The sequence below is a fragment of the Myotis myotis genome, unplaced genomic scaffold, assembly GCF_014108235.1.
Source record: "Myotis myotis isolate mMyoMyo1 unplaced genomic scaffold, mMyoMyo1.p scaffold_m19_p_17, whole genome shotgun sequence".
NCBI lineage: Eukaryota > Metazoa > Chordata > Mammalia > Chiroptera > Vespertilionidae > Myotis > Myotis myotis.
This window is the reverse complement of record NW_023416321.1, coordinates 22,153,680-22,170,637: the sequence shown is the minus strand read 5'-3', so window position 1 is coordinate 22,170,637 and position 16,958 is coordinate 22,153,680. Positions and strand designations below refer to the sequence as shown.

Sequence of the window (16,958 nt, the reverse complement as noted above, 5' to 3'; positions counted from 1 at the left end):
TCTATCCCTCTCCCTTCCTCTCTGTAAAAAATCAATAAAATATTAAAAAAAAAAAAGGCAATGGCTTAATAATAAAAACCATTCATATGTCTTGAGAATCATATCAGTGTGTTTTTCTATGTGTCTTCTCAGAAGTGAACTATAAAATGAAGGATACCTTGTCCAGAACCATGGCAAAAACAATTTACCTGAGAAAGATTCAGATAAGGCCTAAAATAGCTTTGTCTCTATTGACCCTCCTTGCTATTACAAAAGCAGCTATGACTTGCCTAAATCAACAAGGACAAGCCATAATCTGGACAAATGAAATGGAAGAGTGCTCTTTAATATGAGCCCACAATCCACAACTCTTTTCCTAGACGATTCTCTTCAATTCCTAAAACATTAACTTGTAAGCTTTCTAGATATTAGTCAACTAATGGTGTGCCTAATTAAGGAGGGGCTCAGAAAGTTATTTTTTGAGAGTAGTTTATACACTGAAAACAAGTACAGGTCAGCAAGTCAATTTAGTTTGAAAGAAAAAAAGTGTAACCATTAACATACCTGATAAATTGCAACAGACTGACAGATATTATCTACATTGAGTAGGTAGAACCCATAATCTAGCAGCGTGTCAGAATATTTTGGGTGTTTGGATCCAAAATGATCCCTATAAAAAGATACGAAACTATTAGGATATCAAGTAGAGACAGATAATTTGAAGTGGTATTTTTAATAACAATCACCTACCGTGCCAAATACACTGCATGTTTAATTAACTGTTCTGCCTTCTTAAATTCACGTTTTACAACACAAGCCTAAAGATAAAGTAAAAAATTATTAAACAACTCTCAGTGTGTTAAAATAAGTATAATTTATATATTCAAACTATAATGGTCAAAAAGAAAAAGCACCTTCAAACATAAGTAGAAGTGTTCTATTTGTAATTCTTTTCCTTCCAACTTGAAAATTATATTATACACAGATCTAAATATATCCTGGAAAATTATAAGATTAAAATTTTGATAGCCATGCCCAATACAAACCTGCTATAACAAAGCTACCTTACAAAGTTCGTATACTCCCATCCTTCCTTATTATTAAAATAAAATGATGTGGGTAGGGCTCACCATGTTATTTTCTAGGGTACTTATTTATATTCCAGTTCTAGACTAGCTTTACAACTATCTTATCATTTTCATCTGACAATTTTTATATGCAAAGAATTTTTAGTTTTCCTTTTACTTCTTAAAATATTTTGATTCATGAGGATAGGCAGTAGTTTTAAAATTCTATCATTTGTATACAGAAATAAACATCTTGAACATCTATTTCATTGTCTTTATATTAAATATATGCCCTGGCCGGGTAGTTCAGTTGGTTAGAGCATTGTCCCAAATGCCAAGGTTGAGGGTTTGATTCCCATTCAGGGCACATATAACAAACCAATCAATGCATAAATAACTGAAACAAATCAGTCTTTCTCTCTAAAAATCAATAAAAATATATACATACATTTCACAGAAATTGTACTCTTCCAAATCTATAATTTTAGAATCTGTATTCTAATTGACAGTAAAACCAACCAAAATGTAATATTCAAAACTGAAAAACCTATGAGTATATAGACTAGAGCATATTTGAAATGTACATCAATGCTTTTAAAGCCTCAGTGCACCAAAGCAGCAATTTTTATTGTTGTTGTTAGTTTATATCTTTTATTAACCCATATACAATTACTTGTCTTCTTCTGGTTTGTTGAAGCAATAGATCAAACAACATTGGCCACAACAGTGTCTGTCAAAGTGGCTAGCCATAAAAACTCCAGCACCACATTCATGTGAAGGGCATTCCCAATGAAGGCAACTGATTTAGCCATTCGCATTCACTTTGTAGTATTTCAGGACAGCCAGCTTAATCTTTCTCTTATACTTATTCTTCTTGGGAGTGGTGTTAAAGATTTCTTCCTTTTCTTATTAGCACCACGACCAAGTCTCAACAAAAGATGAAGAGTGGTCTTCTTTTAAATGCTGTAGTCAGACAAAGTACATCTGTCTTCCAGTTGCTTGCCAGCAAAGATCAGTCTTTGCTGATCAGTAGGAATTCCTTACCCTGGAACTTGGCCTTTACATTTTCTACTGTATCCAAGGGTTCAACCTCGAGAGTGATTGATTGGGTTTTCATGAAAATCTGCATCTTGGCAGGGATTCCACCACAGATGGTGAATGAGAAAAAAGAGTGAAGTGCAGGCCCACAGGGTTTCCCAGTTCAAAGCAGCAATTTTAGATATTACTAACTGGCCTCAAAGAGTTAATGCATTTATTTACAGAATAAAAAGAAACTAAAGGAAAAAAATCACATATGTATTGCCCACCAGGTCAATTATAGAAAGCTGACATACTATGAGACTACAATACTACGACCAAAAGATTTAATACCTTTAGGAGAAAAGTAATCAAAGCCTATACAGCTGTGGCATAAGAGTTCAGGTTATTGTAAAGGTTAAACACACACACACACACACAAAATAAATTCAAGCAGAATAGCATCAAAATACTATTTCAATCTGTACTTAAGAGAGCTGATTATAAAAATAAAATTTTTCGCCCTAGCCGGTTTGGCTCAGTGGATAGAGCGTCAGCCTGCAGACTCAAGGGTCCCGGGTTCGATTCTGGTCAAGGGCATGTACCTTGGTTGCGGGCACATCCCCAGTAGGGGGTGTGCAGGAGGCAGCTGATTGATGTTTCTCTCTCATCGATGTTTCTGACTCTCTATCCCTCTCCCTTCCTCTCTGTAAAAAATCAATAAAAAAATATTAAAAAATAAAATAAAATTTTTCACAAGTTTTCTGTGAAATCAGATTTCTAAAACTGAGAAGAATGTAAACTTAGAAAATAGATTTTGTTAGTGCACAGAGTAGGCAATACCTAATTTGTTAAATAAGTGAGTTAAGACAAATTTAAAGTTTGCTAAATCCTTTAATTAATTTAACATTATACTCACCTTAGAAGCTTGTCTTAAAACATCCACCACAACTTTGACTGGTAAGCCTGCTGTGATTTCTTTCATTGCCTCAATGCACCATTTGTATGCCTAAAGAAAAAAAATTTAAAAAATTTAAAAATATTCTTTCTTCAAATTTTCAAATACTTGAAGAAGAACACACAAAATATTTACACTTACAATTTTTTCTAAGGCTAAGTTCTTTGGATATATAACAAATATTCAGGAAATCAGAGCCATGTTCTCTTCTCTTTGCACACACTATTCCCTCTGCCTTAGAATACATTCCTCTTTCCTCTTAACCCATCTAACTTCTCTCTCAAGTTTCAGTCCTAGACTAGGTTTCCTGTACTTTCCTTCTCCTACAGTAATGCTTACTATTTAATTGGGGGGGGCATATATTTTGTTTTATTTTTTGTTGTATGTATTGGGATAACATTGGTTAATAAAATTATATAGGTTTCAGGTGTACAGTTCTGTAATACACCATCTGTATATTGTATTGTGTGTTCATCACCCCAAGTCAAGTCTTTCATCACCATTTATCCCCCGCTATACCTTCCCCTACCTCCTCCCACCCCCCTTTTACTCTAGTAATCACCATGCTATTATCTGTGTCTATGAGCTGGTACTATTTTATATCTTACTTGCCTATTTATTTATTTATTTATTATTTTTTTTAGTATATTTTATTGATTTTTTACAGAGAGGAAGGGAGAGAGATAGAGAGTTAGAAACATCGATGAGAGAGAAACATCGATCAGCTGTCTCCTGCACATCTCCTATTGGGGATGTGCCCGCAACCCAGGTATATGCCCTTGACCGGAATCGAACCTGGGACCTTTCAGTCTGCAGGCCGACGCTCTATCCACTGAGCCAAACCGGTTTCGGCCTTACTTGCCTATTTAGTTGACTGCTTCCTTTATGCCAGCTATTGTTCCAAACACTTTATGTGTACTAACACATTTAACTGACACAACAGCCCCATGAAATATGTAACATTTCTATGGAAAACTGAAGTGCAGAAAAGTCTAGATACCTAGATACTAGCCAGGCAGTGTGCTACTATCTAGGTATCTAGTGAGGAACAAAACATAAAATGACACTCCTCTCCTAGTACTTAGTGGGAGAAGGGAAAAAAAAGCAAAATAAATGATTTTGGACAGTAAGTTCAAAGAAATAAAGAGCCTGGCCGGTGTGGAACACTGGCTGAGCATTGACCTATGAACCAGCAGGTCACAGTTCGATTCCTAGTCAAGGCACATGCCCAGGTTGTGAGTTCAATCCCCAGTAGGAGGCAGCTGATCAATGATTCTCTCTCATCACTGATGTTTCTATCTCTCTCCCTCTCCCTTCCTATTTCGGAAATCATTAAAAATCAAACAAACAAATACTAGTAAATAAATGAAAAATAAAAAATTTCCTTCCTAATGCTGTGACCCTTTAATACAGTTCCTCATGTTGTGGTGACCCCCAACCATAAAGTTATTTTCGTTGCTACTTCATAACTGTAATTTTGCTACTGTTATGAATCGTAATGTAAATATCTGATATACAGGATGTATTTTCATTGTTACAAATTGAACATAATTAAAGCATAGTGATTAATCACAAAAACAATATGTAATTATATATTCAATATGTGTTTTCCGATGGTCTTAGGCGACCCCTGTGAAAGGGTCATTTGACCCCCAAGGGGGTTGCGACCCACAGGTTGAGAACTGCTGTTCTAGATAGAAACTGCTTCATCACATGGAATTTTGAGCAAATGCAGACATAGTGTTAAGCAGAGCAACAGAGATCCCCAAGACAGGCTGTAGCATGAGCGTAAAATAAACTTGCATTGTTCCAATCTACTGCTATTTTAGGGTTATTATCTCAGTAGAGCCTAGCCTACTGTAACTTATATCAGGCTATGGTGATAATTCATATCTGCTGACTTAGTAACTATATTCTCAAGATTGTGTACTTTTCTATAGTTATCACTGACAAATGTATTTATATTTAAAAAAATAAACTATCAAAATTACCCAAGAAACATCTATAAGCATTCCTCATGAAACTGCTGAGAGCTGCAAACACCATGAATAAGGCACAGTATAAAACCCCAATTAAAATACAGGAGAAAAAAAATTACAGTCAATTAAATGGTAACTGCCTAATAAAGAAAATGGAAACTGGTAAATAAAAGGTACTTTGTTCCACTGGCTATATTAAGATGAGCCTGTGGCTGAATATGGGAGTAAAGAATGGCATGATTTGAATCACTCTAGATAACAGAAAGAACAGAGTGCAGTTCTAGAGGGCAGTATAAAAAATAAAGATAAAAAAATGATAAAAGAGGCACCAGAGATGACTTGAGTTCCTATGTAGAAATGTAAAAAATGGTGAGGCACCTGAATAGCTTTTTTTTTTTTTTTTAAATATATTTTATTGATTTTTTTACAGAGAAGAAGGGAGAGGGATAGAGAGTTAGAAACATCAATGAGAGAGAAACATCAATCAGCTGCCTCCTGCACAACCCCCACTGGGGATGTGCCCGCAACCAAGGCACATGCCCCTGACCGGAATCAAACCCGGGACCCTCCAGTCCGCAGGCCGACGCTCCATCCACTGAGCCAAACCGGTTAGGGCCTGAATAGCTTTTAAGATAGGCACTTCTAATACTTAAACTGTTATTATTTACCCCTCTCTCATTTCCAGTAAATTAGGCTAGTCACACAAAGGCCTTCTGTGAATGGATTGGTTGTAGGTATATGAAAATCTTGGAAAGGGTCCAAATTCTATGCCTTGATCGATAAGCTATGGAACAGACATTGCACACAGGGGCAGCAAAACAATCCATCAACAAAACTAATTCAGCAGATAGAGGAGAGCAGCATCAAAAATAATCAGAAGAGTATACATAAACCAGCTGAGAAATTGCAGGCATGCTGATAAGAATTTTAGATTTTTATAAATGGGTTCAGTGTCTTCTTATATAGATACTAGAGGCCCGGTGCACGACATTCATGCACTCTGGGGTGGGGGGGGGGGGGTTGGGTTTCGGGTTCCCTCAGCCTGGCCTGTACCTTCTCACAGTCCACCCTCTCGGGGAATGTCTGACTGATGGCTTAGGCACCCCCCCGCCACCGGAGCAGGCCTAAGCCGGCAGTCGGACATCCTTAGCGCTGCTGCAGAGGCGGGAGAGGCTCCTGCCACCACCACTGTGCTTGCCAGCCATGAGCCCAGCTTCTGGATGGGCAGCACTCCCCCTGTGGGAGCGCACTGACCACCAGGGGGCAGCTCCTGCATTGAGTGTCTGCCCTCTGGTGGTCAGTGTGCGTCATAGCGACCAGTTGTTCCGCCGTTCAGTCAATTTGCATATTAGCCTTTTATTATATAGGATTACAAGCAAGAGGAGCATCGGAGTTGCTTAATACCACTTTATAATTACTCTAGAATTTTCTAGTTTTACTTCTAATTGCAATTTTCCTTTAAATATGGAATATATATTTATATTAATGGGGCAAAAATCAAAATAGGAATAATTTTAAAATATAAAAGCTAACTGACAGCATGAAATTATTCTGATATTCTTCCATAAATAAAGTAACCAAGTTAATAAACAGATCACTTCTCAACTATGTATTCATTACCCCTAAAGCATTAATTTAGTAGTATAAAGCCAGGTGTGAAGCTATCTGTCTCACAAGGCAGGGGAAGGAGCAAAACAATGCAATAAAGTATAAATAAAATCTAGCTTCCCGTTGAAATGAATGCCTTCAAATTATGAGAGTTCACCCAGAGTTATACATTCAATAAAAAGCATCTACTTGAAGGTCTATTTAGCAGAGCATGCCCATCAAAATAACTTAGGTGAAATACATTTGATCAAAATAAAAACAAAAACAAAACAAGCCCTAAATCACACGTTTATATTGAAAACCCATCTCACAGAATTTTTAGCTGATTTAAAATATTTCATTACAAATGTGTACTGCTTTAAGTAAATCTAACATGTGAAAATGAGATCTATTAAGACAAAAATATATGATTTATCCTGTTTTAGAAATATTTACCAGTCACAATGAAATATACTTCAAAATACTCACCTCATCATAGTGACTTTTTGCAAACAGAAGGGCACACAGTTCTCCATAGAGTGCAGCTTTGTTTGCTTGCTGGCCATGTTTTGAGAGTTTATCCATGTATGTCTGAGCTAACTTAAATGTTTCTTCACCCAAATGATATTTACAGTTTCCATTTCGCACATGAAGCAACCTGCAAAGTACAAAAACATGCCTCTATTTTTAATATTTCCAGTATGGTTGACCTGATAACCTTTACAGATCACCAATGTAGCACCCAAATGAGTTAAAGTAACCAGATACAAGAAATGAGGCAGCATTAGAAAACAGCTGTCTGGTCCAAACTGGCATCTATTAATGAACATGAAGTATATGCTCTTCCCAGAAAGCTACCCATGATTAACCTTGTCCAACTTTGATTCCTTATATTCTCTAAATATTTTGCATGCTTTGTGCACTCAGCATGTACTAAATCTATCTACATCTAACTTCAAACTCTGTGTTCCAAATCTAAAAGTAATGCAGTCTCATTATAAAAAATTTAGAAGACAATGAAGAAAATAAAAATCAACATGAAATACTTTTACCTATCATTACCTTCCACGAGTCTTCTGGGAAAAATGAGCCCAAGTCCAGGATAGGCGAGACAAGCCCTCACCCAGTTGGTAGATAAGTAAAACTCAAGCATGGAATCAGTTACCTTAAGCAGAACAGGACTTTAACAGGCCTGACTTTCAAATGTTCTCTAGCTCTTCCAAGAAATACAGCACCCTCACATTCAAACACATAGTTATCATTCAGATGGTTATCGTGGCAGTCTGCCATCCTCCACATTTCTAGACGAGACTTTAAACCAGCGGTACTCAACCTGTGGGTCGCGACCCCTTTGGCGGTCGAACGACCCTTTCACAGGGGTCGCCTAAGACCATCCTGCATATCAGATATTTACATTACTATTCATAACAGTAGCAATATTACAGTTATGAAGTAGCAACGAAAATAATTTTATGGTTGGGTCACAACATGAGGAACTGTATTTAAAGGGCCAGAAGGTTGAGAACCACTGCATTACAACGATTCAAGAAGAAAAAAAATCCTTGAAATAAAAAGACTTGGTATTGGAAATATATATTTCACAGTTATTCAAATGGTTAAATAAGGTTAAACCCAGTCATAGGTTAATTTATAGAATAAAAAGAACAGTGTTACCTCTCATTGCTACAATACCAAGAATTGCATTTCCAGCTTTCACAGTAGGCATTTCCCCTAAGAATAAGGTTCTAGAAATTATTTAATAATTGGCACATGGTGGGGATAGAAAACAAAAGATTTCATGCCAGAAAAGCACACCTTGGTAATTTCTCCAGTCCATGATGGTTGTCTACTGAAACAAAAGGGCAGAAACTCTTCAGGATCTGTGTGTCCATCTGGGCTTACATTAAGTAGGATGTAAAGGCCCAGGAACTTTTGAACCAACTGAGGATCTAATTTTGCCTCAACACTCAGCCTAATGAAAAGACAAGTTAAGTTCTCAAGGTCATTCAAATATGGCTCTTACTATGTAAGCACAGTATTTTGTTATTATTTTTTAAAAATTGATTTTACTTTTTAGAGCAGTTTTATATTCACAGCAAAAACTGAGAAGCTACAAATATATTCAAGCGTCTATAGATATTCAAATTCAATAAAAATAGAAGATTATATATTCAGTAAATTGAGCAGACTTTAAGTAACTTAGGGAGTCAAGTTTCTATGATTTTTTTAAACTTTATTTTTATTTCCCTTTAGTTTTGTTAAAAAATTCTTGTGAAGAAAAGTCAAATTGGGGAACAGAGAGAAAACCTATATAAAAAGAGCTAAAACTAAATGTTATATGTGCAGAACAGATAAGGAGGGTAAAAAGCAGAATTACTTCTACATTTGCTTGCTTTTCCTTTAAGGACATATGTTTAAAGAATATATATTTAAAGAAAACTGTTACGCCCTAGCAGGTTTGGCTCAGTGAATAGAGCGTCGGCCTGTGGACTGAAGGGTCCCGGGTTCGATTCTGGCCAAGGGCACATGCCGGTTGCGGGCTCGATCCCCAGTGTGGGGCGTGCCAGGAGGCAGCCAATCAATGATTCTCTCTCATCATCGATGTTTCTATCTCTCTCCCCCTCTCGCTTCCTCTCTGAAATCAATAAAAAAATATATTTTTTTTTTAAAAAAAGAAGAAAACTGTTACGTATAAGTAAAATACTAATCTTGTCATGGACGATTCTAGAAGTGTAAACAGGGCAAGGGTAAACAAAAATAATAACACCCAAGAAAAAAGTATATTTCTTTTCCTAGCATCCCATGCCTAGCACAGTTCCTGGTATATACTAGGCACTTAATAAATATTTGTTGAATGAATGAACAGACAAGTTCTCTGACAAAGCAAAAATATATACAGACAGTCTGGTTCATAATACTCAAATCTAAGCTAAAATAACTATAGCAAGTTAACTATATTTTGGGGATGAGAGACAGGAAGCCAGACTAGTGAAACTCTGACATATAAAAATCATGTCACAGGTTAATTCAAATAGTGATGTACGCTTAGAATCTGAGTTAAAACCATAAAAGCTACTAAATACCATGAGAGCAGGTAATTGTAGGATCTATTCCAACTTACCTCACACAACATTCTACTGCACGAAACCAATGAAGCATCTCATCATGTAGAGTACATAACTGAAGGCAGGACAGAAAAACTTTCTCAGCATCACTGTACCAGCCTGCATCAGAAAGAAAGCCACCTGAAGGACAAGAAAAACCGTTAACTCTTAGATAATTTAATAAATCACTTGATGCCCTAGCTGGTTTGGCTAAGTGGATAGAGCATCAGCCTGAAAACTAAAGGGTCCCAAGTTTAATTCCGGTCAAGGGCATATGTCCTGGTTGCAGGCTTGATCCCCAGGAGGGGGTGTGCAGAGGCATGATGATTCTCTCTCATCATTGATGTTTCTATCTCTTTCTCCTTCTCCCTTCCTCTCTGAAATCAATAAAAATATTTTTTAAAAATAGTGTCAATAGTCTTAAACGGTGTCAAAGTGTCTGAGTTAAGAAAATAATATATTTTACTCATATCCATGTTTGATGTTTAATTAAAGCTACATGTAATCAAACAAATATTATTTTAATTGTAGAGAAGTATGCTTGAGAAAACTTTATGGCCCTCACCAAGTGACTGAATAACATGGTTATTATACATATTCATACTCAGCAGCCTCTACTCACCATCCTCACAGATGTGTAGTGCTGGTTATTAACTACTAGAGGCCCGGTGCATGAAATTCGTGCACGGGGTGTGGGTTGGGGGTGTCCCTCAGCCCAGCCTTCACCCTCTCCAATCTGGGACCCCTTGAGGGATGTCCGACTGCCCGTTTAGGCCTGATCACAATCCAGGACTGCTGGCTCCCAACTGCTCACCTGCCTGCCTGCCTGCCGGCCCCTAACCACCCTCCCCTGCCAGCCTGGTCTCCCCTGTCCTCCCCTGCTGTCCTGGTCCCCCCCCCCCCCAACTGTCCTCCCCTGTAGGCCCAGTCACCCCTAACTGCCCTCCCTTGCCAGCCTGGTCACCCCTAACTGCTCTCCTCTTTAGGCCTGGTTCCCCCCAACTGCCCTCCCCTGCAGGCCCGGTCCCTCCCCAATTGCCCTCCCCTGCAGGCCTGGGTCCCCCCAAGTGTCCTCCCCTGCCGGCCATCTTTGACCACATGGGGGCGGCCATCTTGTATGTTGGAGTGATGGTCAAATTGAATATTACTTCTTTATTATATAGGATTGTCTTTCAGATTCAAATAAACCTTTTTAGATTCTGTTTTATGACACTGGAAACTAGATTTGCCAGCTGAATCCCCGTAGTCTCTGTCAAAAGGAGCAACTAGAGTGGCAGAGGAGGAACAAGAGACACTCCTTCCTGTTTGCTTCCAGTTTTGTCAGCAAAGCCCCTGCTGACAGCAAAACCCCAGAGTAATGCTCTTTACTCTGGTAATGGCAATTCATTCCAATAAGCCAGTTGTAGTTACAGTTTTCTAATACTTGCAGAATTAGATTCACAGAACTCAGGTCAGAGACACCAGCACCAGCCAGTTAGGTCTGCTCCTAGTGATCTAAGTTCTAGACCCATAGGCCCCACTTCTCAGTGCTCTGAGGCACCTGTTGCCTGGCAGTATCCCAGCTCTTAAGGCACCTTATCAACCTTCTAAATTTTAATAATTCCAACCCCAGCTCTTGGTTCCCTAAGCCCTAAGTGTGGTAGTTGATTCTATTTTTAAATATATATTTTTTATTGATTTCAACGAGAGAAAGAAACATCAATGATGAGAGACAATCATTGATTGGCTGCCTCCTGCACATCTGCATGCCCCCTATTGAGGATTGAGCCCGAACCATGGGCATGTGCCCTGACTGGGAATAGAACCAGCAACATCCTTGTGCATAGGTCGATGCTCAACCACTAAGTAACACAGGCCGGGCTCTGGGATGAAGTTTTTTCACTGTTTTGGTCATTTTAACATTAAAACTGATCATATGGCCACACAGGCCGGGCATATATAAATGAGTTTGCTAGGACTTGGCTCTTCTCCCAAGGTAATTCTTCAACCTGGCTCACTTCAATGGCCATATTATTAAAAGTGTTTATGGAGATAACAGAGGACCTTAATGAATACTAGCCTGCCTGCTTTTCACATTCCTTGATATTAAATTTTTCCCACACGTTTTTCCCACATGACCATCTAAGATTAAAGGAATGTCAATCTTAACATTCATCAAGATCACAAATGCTCTATTGTTAGAGACATTCTTTAGTAATAATTCTTTGTTGCAATTTAAATTCCACAGGACTATGGGAGGATAATTGCTGAGGGTTCTTCACAGAAAAGAATGTTCTGAAGTTCCTCCAGTAAACTGTCTATAATCACTACACAGAATTATTCTAAGATTGAAGGAAATGACCATGAAAATTTGCTGGCAAAGAAAGTGTATGTGCACTGTATATGTATATGTGTGTGTGAGGGGAAGGGGGAGGGGGACGACGACCATGCACATATTAATGTGAGAAGTTAAAAATGAAAGGTATTCTGTGGTGATAGAACAGCTCAGTATCCTGATGACAGTTATAACTGCACAGAAACACATACCACACACACACACCACACACACACAATCATGCATGTAATAGAAAAACTGGTGAAAATTAAATAAAGTCTATAGTTGAGTTAACAGTATTAAACTAGTGTCAACTTTCTGGTTTTGATATTGTCTGTAAATCTACAATCATTTCAAAATATAAAAAAATTTTTTTAAAGAAAGTAAAAAGGTAGCAACAGCTTTAATAATTGCCTAATGGTGAAGACCTGGGGTGGGGGTAGGGGGTCAATGGGGGGAAAAAGGAGGGACATCTGCAATACTTTCAACAATAAATATACATTAAAATTTTATTTTGCCTGAAACACTTATCTCAGATTTGCTGAACACCATGTTATACAAACATTAAACAATATTTTTTATATATAAGATGTCCCTCAAAAAATGTATACACTTTAACAGCTGACAGCTTAATTTTGAAAATGAAATGTATTTTAATAAATATTGCCCTTATAATTATTCTAAGTGTATGCATACATTATTTGGGATACTCTATATATAGCATACAAAACCTCAAAATCCTGTTTATGTTGTCAGTATAACACTCCCACAAAGATATTTAGAATTACTCTCATTTTAGAGATGGAAAAACTGAGGTCCCAAAAGAATTAAGTCCCATGACCCTGCATACAGTAAGCTGGTGAAAGAGGCTGGTGGCTGCATGACATGGTAGAAAGATATGTGCCTGGAAATCATTTAGACACAGGATTCTAGTATGTAGGTAGTCCATACAAAGCATAGTACTACCACTAGCTATGTGAACTGAGCAAGTTACTTTACATTTTTTTAGTCCGTTTCCTCATTTGTAAAATGCTATTAATACCAATACTGGAATGTCATGAGGATTTAGAAAGACAGCACTTAAATGGCTAGTATAGTGCTTGGCGCAAAGTTAATGTTCAACAAATCACACCTACTTTTTCTGATGTTTTTCTCACAACCTCCTTTTGTAGACTTTGGGACTATCCTGGGAGAATCCTTTATTGTTAGCAGGTTTAATTATGAGTTATGTCACAGAACAAAACACTCCTCTATTTTACCATTACTTACCTAAAACAAAGCCCACTTGAATGGCTTTTTCCTTTACTGCAGCATCTGATTCTGCTATATAGGAGCACCTTCTGCTAAATGAGTAGGCTAAGACTGAAGCAACTTTCACACCATGATCCATCAAAGCCTGGAAACAATGATGAAGCAAATGTCTGAAAGAGAAGGAAAAGGTTATTTTATAAAGGTAATGTATTTTGTCTTTTCAGAAAGTGCTAGCTTGCTTTTTAAAAATAATTGTATAATTATTTTCCAAGATGAAGTAAGAAAAAAGGCTTTTTGCCTTAAGAATTATGAAGCCATAATTCACAATTTAGCCTAGTATCTTTAATCAGTGAATCACTCAGTGATCCTGTATGGGTAAATTTATGGCAATAAAGAATAAAACTAACTTTTTTTTTTTTTTTAAATATTTTATTGATTTTTTACAGAGAGGAAGGGAGAGAGATAGAGAGTTAGAAACATCGATGAGAGAGAAACATCGATCAGCCGCCTCCTGCACATCTCCCACTGGGGACGCGCCCGCAACCCAGGCACACGCCCTTAACCGGAATCGAACCTGGGACCCTTCAGTCCGCAGGCCAACGCTCTATCCACTGAGCCAAACCGGTTTCGGCAGAATAAAACTAACTTTTAACATCAGTTTTATAAACCAAATTGGCTTCTAATATAATGATAACCCAATTTACAAAATGAGCAATGATAAGAAAAAATGAAATATTGCCTTCATGTCAACATGGATGATCTTGAGAATATCATTCTAAGCAAAATAAGTTAGACAGAAAAAGTCAAGAACCATATGATTTCACTCATATGTGGAATATAAAACTGAACGCAACAAATGAATAAGAAAAACAAACAAAAACTCAGACAACAGTATGGTGGTTGCTAGAGGAAAGGGGGATGAGGAATAGCAAAGCATAAAGGAAAGGTCAAATATATGGTGACGAAAGATTTGACTCTGGATGGTGAACATACAATGTAATATACAGATGATGTGTCATAGAATTGTATACTTGAAAACTATATAATTTTATTAATCAATGTCACTCCAATAAATTTAATTTTTTAAAAAGAGCAATGGATTTCAATAGTTCTCCAAAATATACAAATGGCTAATAAGCACAAGATGTTGATCATTAGTCATTAGGGAAAAGCAAATCAAAATCATAATGATATACCACATCATATCTGCCAGAATGGCTATAATAATTTTGTTTAAAAGTAAAGCTAAGCCCTGGCTGGTTTTGCTCAGTGGATAGAGCGTTGGCCTGCAGACTGAAGTCACAGGTTCAATTCCAGTTAAGGGCACATGCCCATGTTGTGGGCTCGACCCCCAGTAGGGGGCCTACAGAAGGCAGCAATGAATGATCCTCTCTCATCATTGATGTTTCTCTCTCTATGTCCCTTCCTCTCTGAAATCAATATACATATATACATATATATACACACACATAAAGATATGTATATATATACACATATATATGTGTGTATATATATATATATATATATAGTAATGCCAAGAAAAAAAAAAGTAATGGCAAGGATACAGAAAAATTAGAACCCTCATACATTGGTGATAGAAAGGAAAAATGGTATAGCTGCTGTGGAAAACAGTTTATAGGTTATTCAAAAAGTTAAACATAGGGCTGTCATATGTTTATAACTAGTTATATACAAGAGAATTAAAAACATGTCCACACCAAATCTTGTCCAGGAACATTCAATTCATAGTAGCATTATTCATAATTGCCAAAAGGGGGAAACAACTGAAATGTTCATCAGCAGATGATTAGATAAACAAATCCATATATCCATACAATGGAAATTTATTCAACTATAAAATAGAAAAAAATACCAATATAAGTAACAACTTGAATGAACCTTGAAAACATTACAGGAAGTAAAAAAAGCCAGTCACAAAAGACTATATATTGTATGAAATGTGTACAATAGGTAAATCCAGATACAGAAAGTAGATTATTAACAATAGGCCAGAGACTAGGAGTAAAAGGAAATAGGAAGTGACTGTTAATAGGTATAGGATTTCTTGTGAGGTAATGAAAATGTTCTAGATAACGGAGTCACTGCTTTGCATAAAGGGGGAAAATGTCAACTATGTGCTTTTATTTTCACAAATACAGGGTGGTGCAAAAGGTTTACAGTTGTGAGCATGCAAAACATAGTTTATTTTTGTATTATTTATTAATTACTAAAGGCCCAGTGCAAGAAATTCCTGGTGCACTTGTGGGGGGGAGGGGGGGGAGGGGGAGTCCCCTCAGCCCATCCTGCGGCCTCTTGCTGTCCAGGAGCCCTCGGGGGATGTCCAACTGATAGGCCTAAGCCAGCAATCTAAGCCAGCAATCGTTCATCCTTAGCACTGCCGCAAAGGCAGGAGAGGCTCCAGCCGCTGTGCTTGCCAGCTGTGAGCCCGGCTTCTGGCTGAGCGGCGCTCCCCTTGTGGGAGCATACTGACCACCAGGGGGCAGCTCCTATGTTGAGCGTCTGCCCCCTGGTGGTCAGTGCATGTCATAGTGACCAGTCGTTCCACCATTGGGTTGATTTGCATATTATTAGCCTTTTATTATATAGGACTGTATTATTTTCCATACAAACATCTGTAAACCTGCTCTTACCCTACCCTGTATATTAAATACTTAACAAGGGATCTGGACTTGGTGAAAGATAACCTGAGAGATGGAAGAGAAATATTCCACTATGTCTTTAGAATGACCATGTTTAAAATTGTCTATCAACATCAAAATTCCAGAAAGCTAAACTTTAGAGAATGCTTTTTTAAAAATATATTTTTATCGATTTCAGAGAGGAAGTGAGAGGGAGATAGAAACATCAATGATGAGAGAGAATCATTGATTACTGCCTCCTGCATGCCCCCCACTGGGGATTGAGCCCACAACCGGAGCATGTGTCCTGACTGAGAATTGAACTGTGACCTCCTGGTTCATAGGTATCATGATGCTCAACCACTGAATCACACCAGCCGGGCTACAACTACTGAGTAGCTCCCTTGGTTAGTGTAGTCCTGATATGCCAAAGTTGCAGGTTCAATCCTCAGTCAGTGCCACACAAGAATCAACCAATGAATGCATAAATAAGTGGAACAACAAATTGATGTTTCTCCCTCAAAATAAATAAAAATTACTTAAAAGTTTTTCTATAGCCTTCTTTTACCAAAATGTAGTTCTCATCTATAATTATATTTTAAAATATGTTTTTATTGAGAAAGAGGGAGAGGGAGAGAGAAACATCTATCAGCTGCCTTCTGCATGCCCTCTACTGAGGATCAAGCCTGCAACATGGGCATGTGTCAGACCAGGAATCAAATCAGCAACCTCTTGGTGCATGGCATTACACTCAATCAACTGAGCCACAACTGCCAGGGCACATGTATTATTATTTTTTTTAATATATTTTATTGATTTTTTTACAGAGAGGAAGGGAGAGGGATAGAGAGTTAGAAACATCGATCAGCTGCCTCCTGCACACCCCCAAACTGGGGATGTGCCTGCGGCCAAGGTACATGCCCTTGACTGGAATCGAACCTGGGACCCTTCAGTCCGCAGGCAGATGCTCTATCCACTGAGCCAAACCGGTTAGGCTGTATTATTTTTTTATAGACTAATTTTAATTAATCAACTAACCAAGAAGTTTATCTACATAGTTAAC

General features: G+C 37.7%; 1 protein-coding gene and 1 pseudogene across 1 annotated transcript in view; both read right to left on the bottom strand.

Moving 5' to 3' along the window:
• Positions 1-16,958, bottom strand: part of APPBP2 (amyloid beta precursor protein binding protein 2) — a 51,384-nt gene that overhangs the window by 16,397 nt on the left and 18,029 nt on the right. Inside the window, exons 3-8 of the mRNA XM_036340257.1 lie at positions 13,275-13,426; positions 9,709-9,832; positions 7,077-7,245; positions 2,983-3,072; positions 730-797; positions 544-649 (exon numbers count right to left, since the gene is read on the bottom strand). Coding sequence (XP_036196150.1) covers positions 544-649; positions 730-797; positions 2,983-3,072; positions 7,077-7,245; positions 9,709-9,832; positions 13,275-13,426 — 709 coding nt within the window. The remainder of the gene's footprint in view (positions 1-543; positions 650-729; positions 798-2,982; positions 3,073-7,076; positions 7,246-9,708; positions 9,833-13,274; positions 13,427-16,958) is intronic.
• LOC118671669 lies at positions 804-2,674 on the bottom strand (annotated as a pseudogene).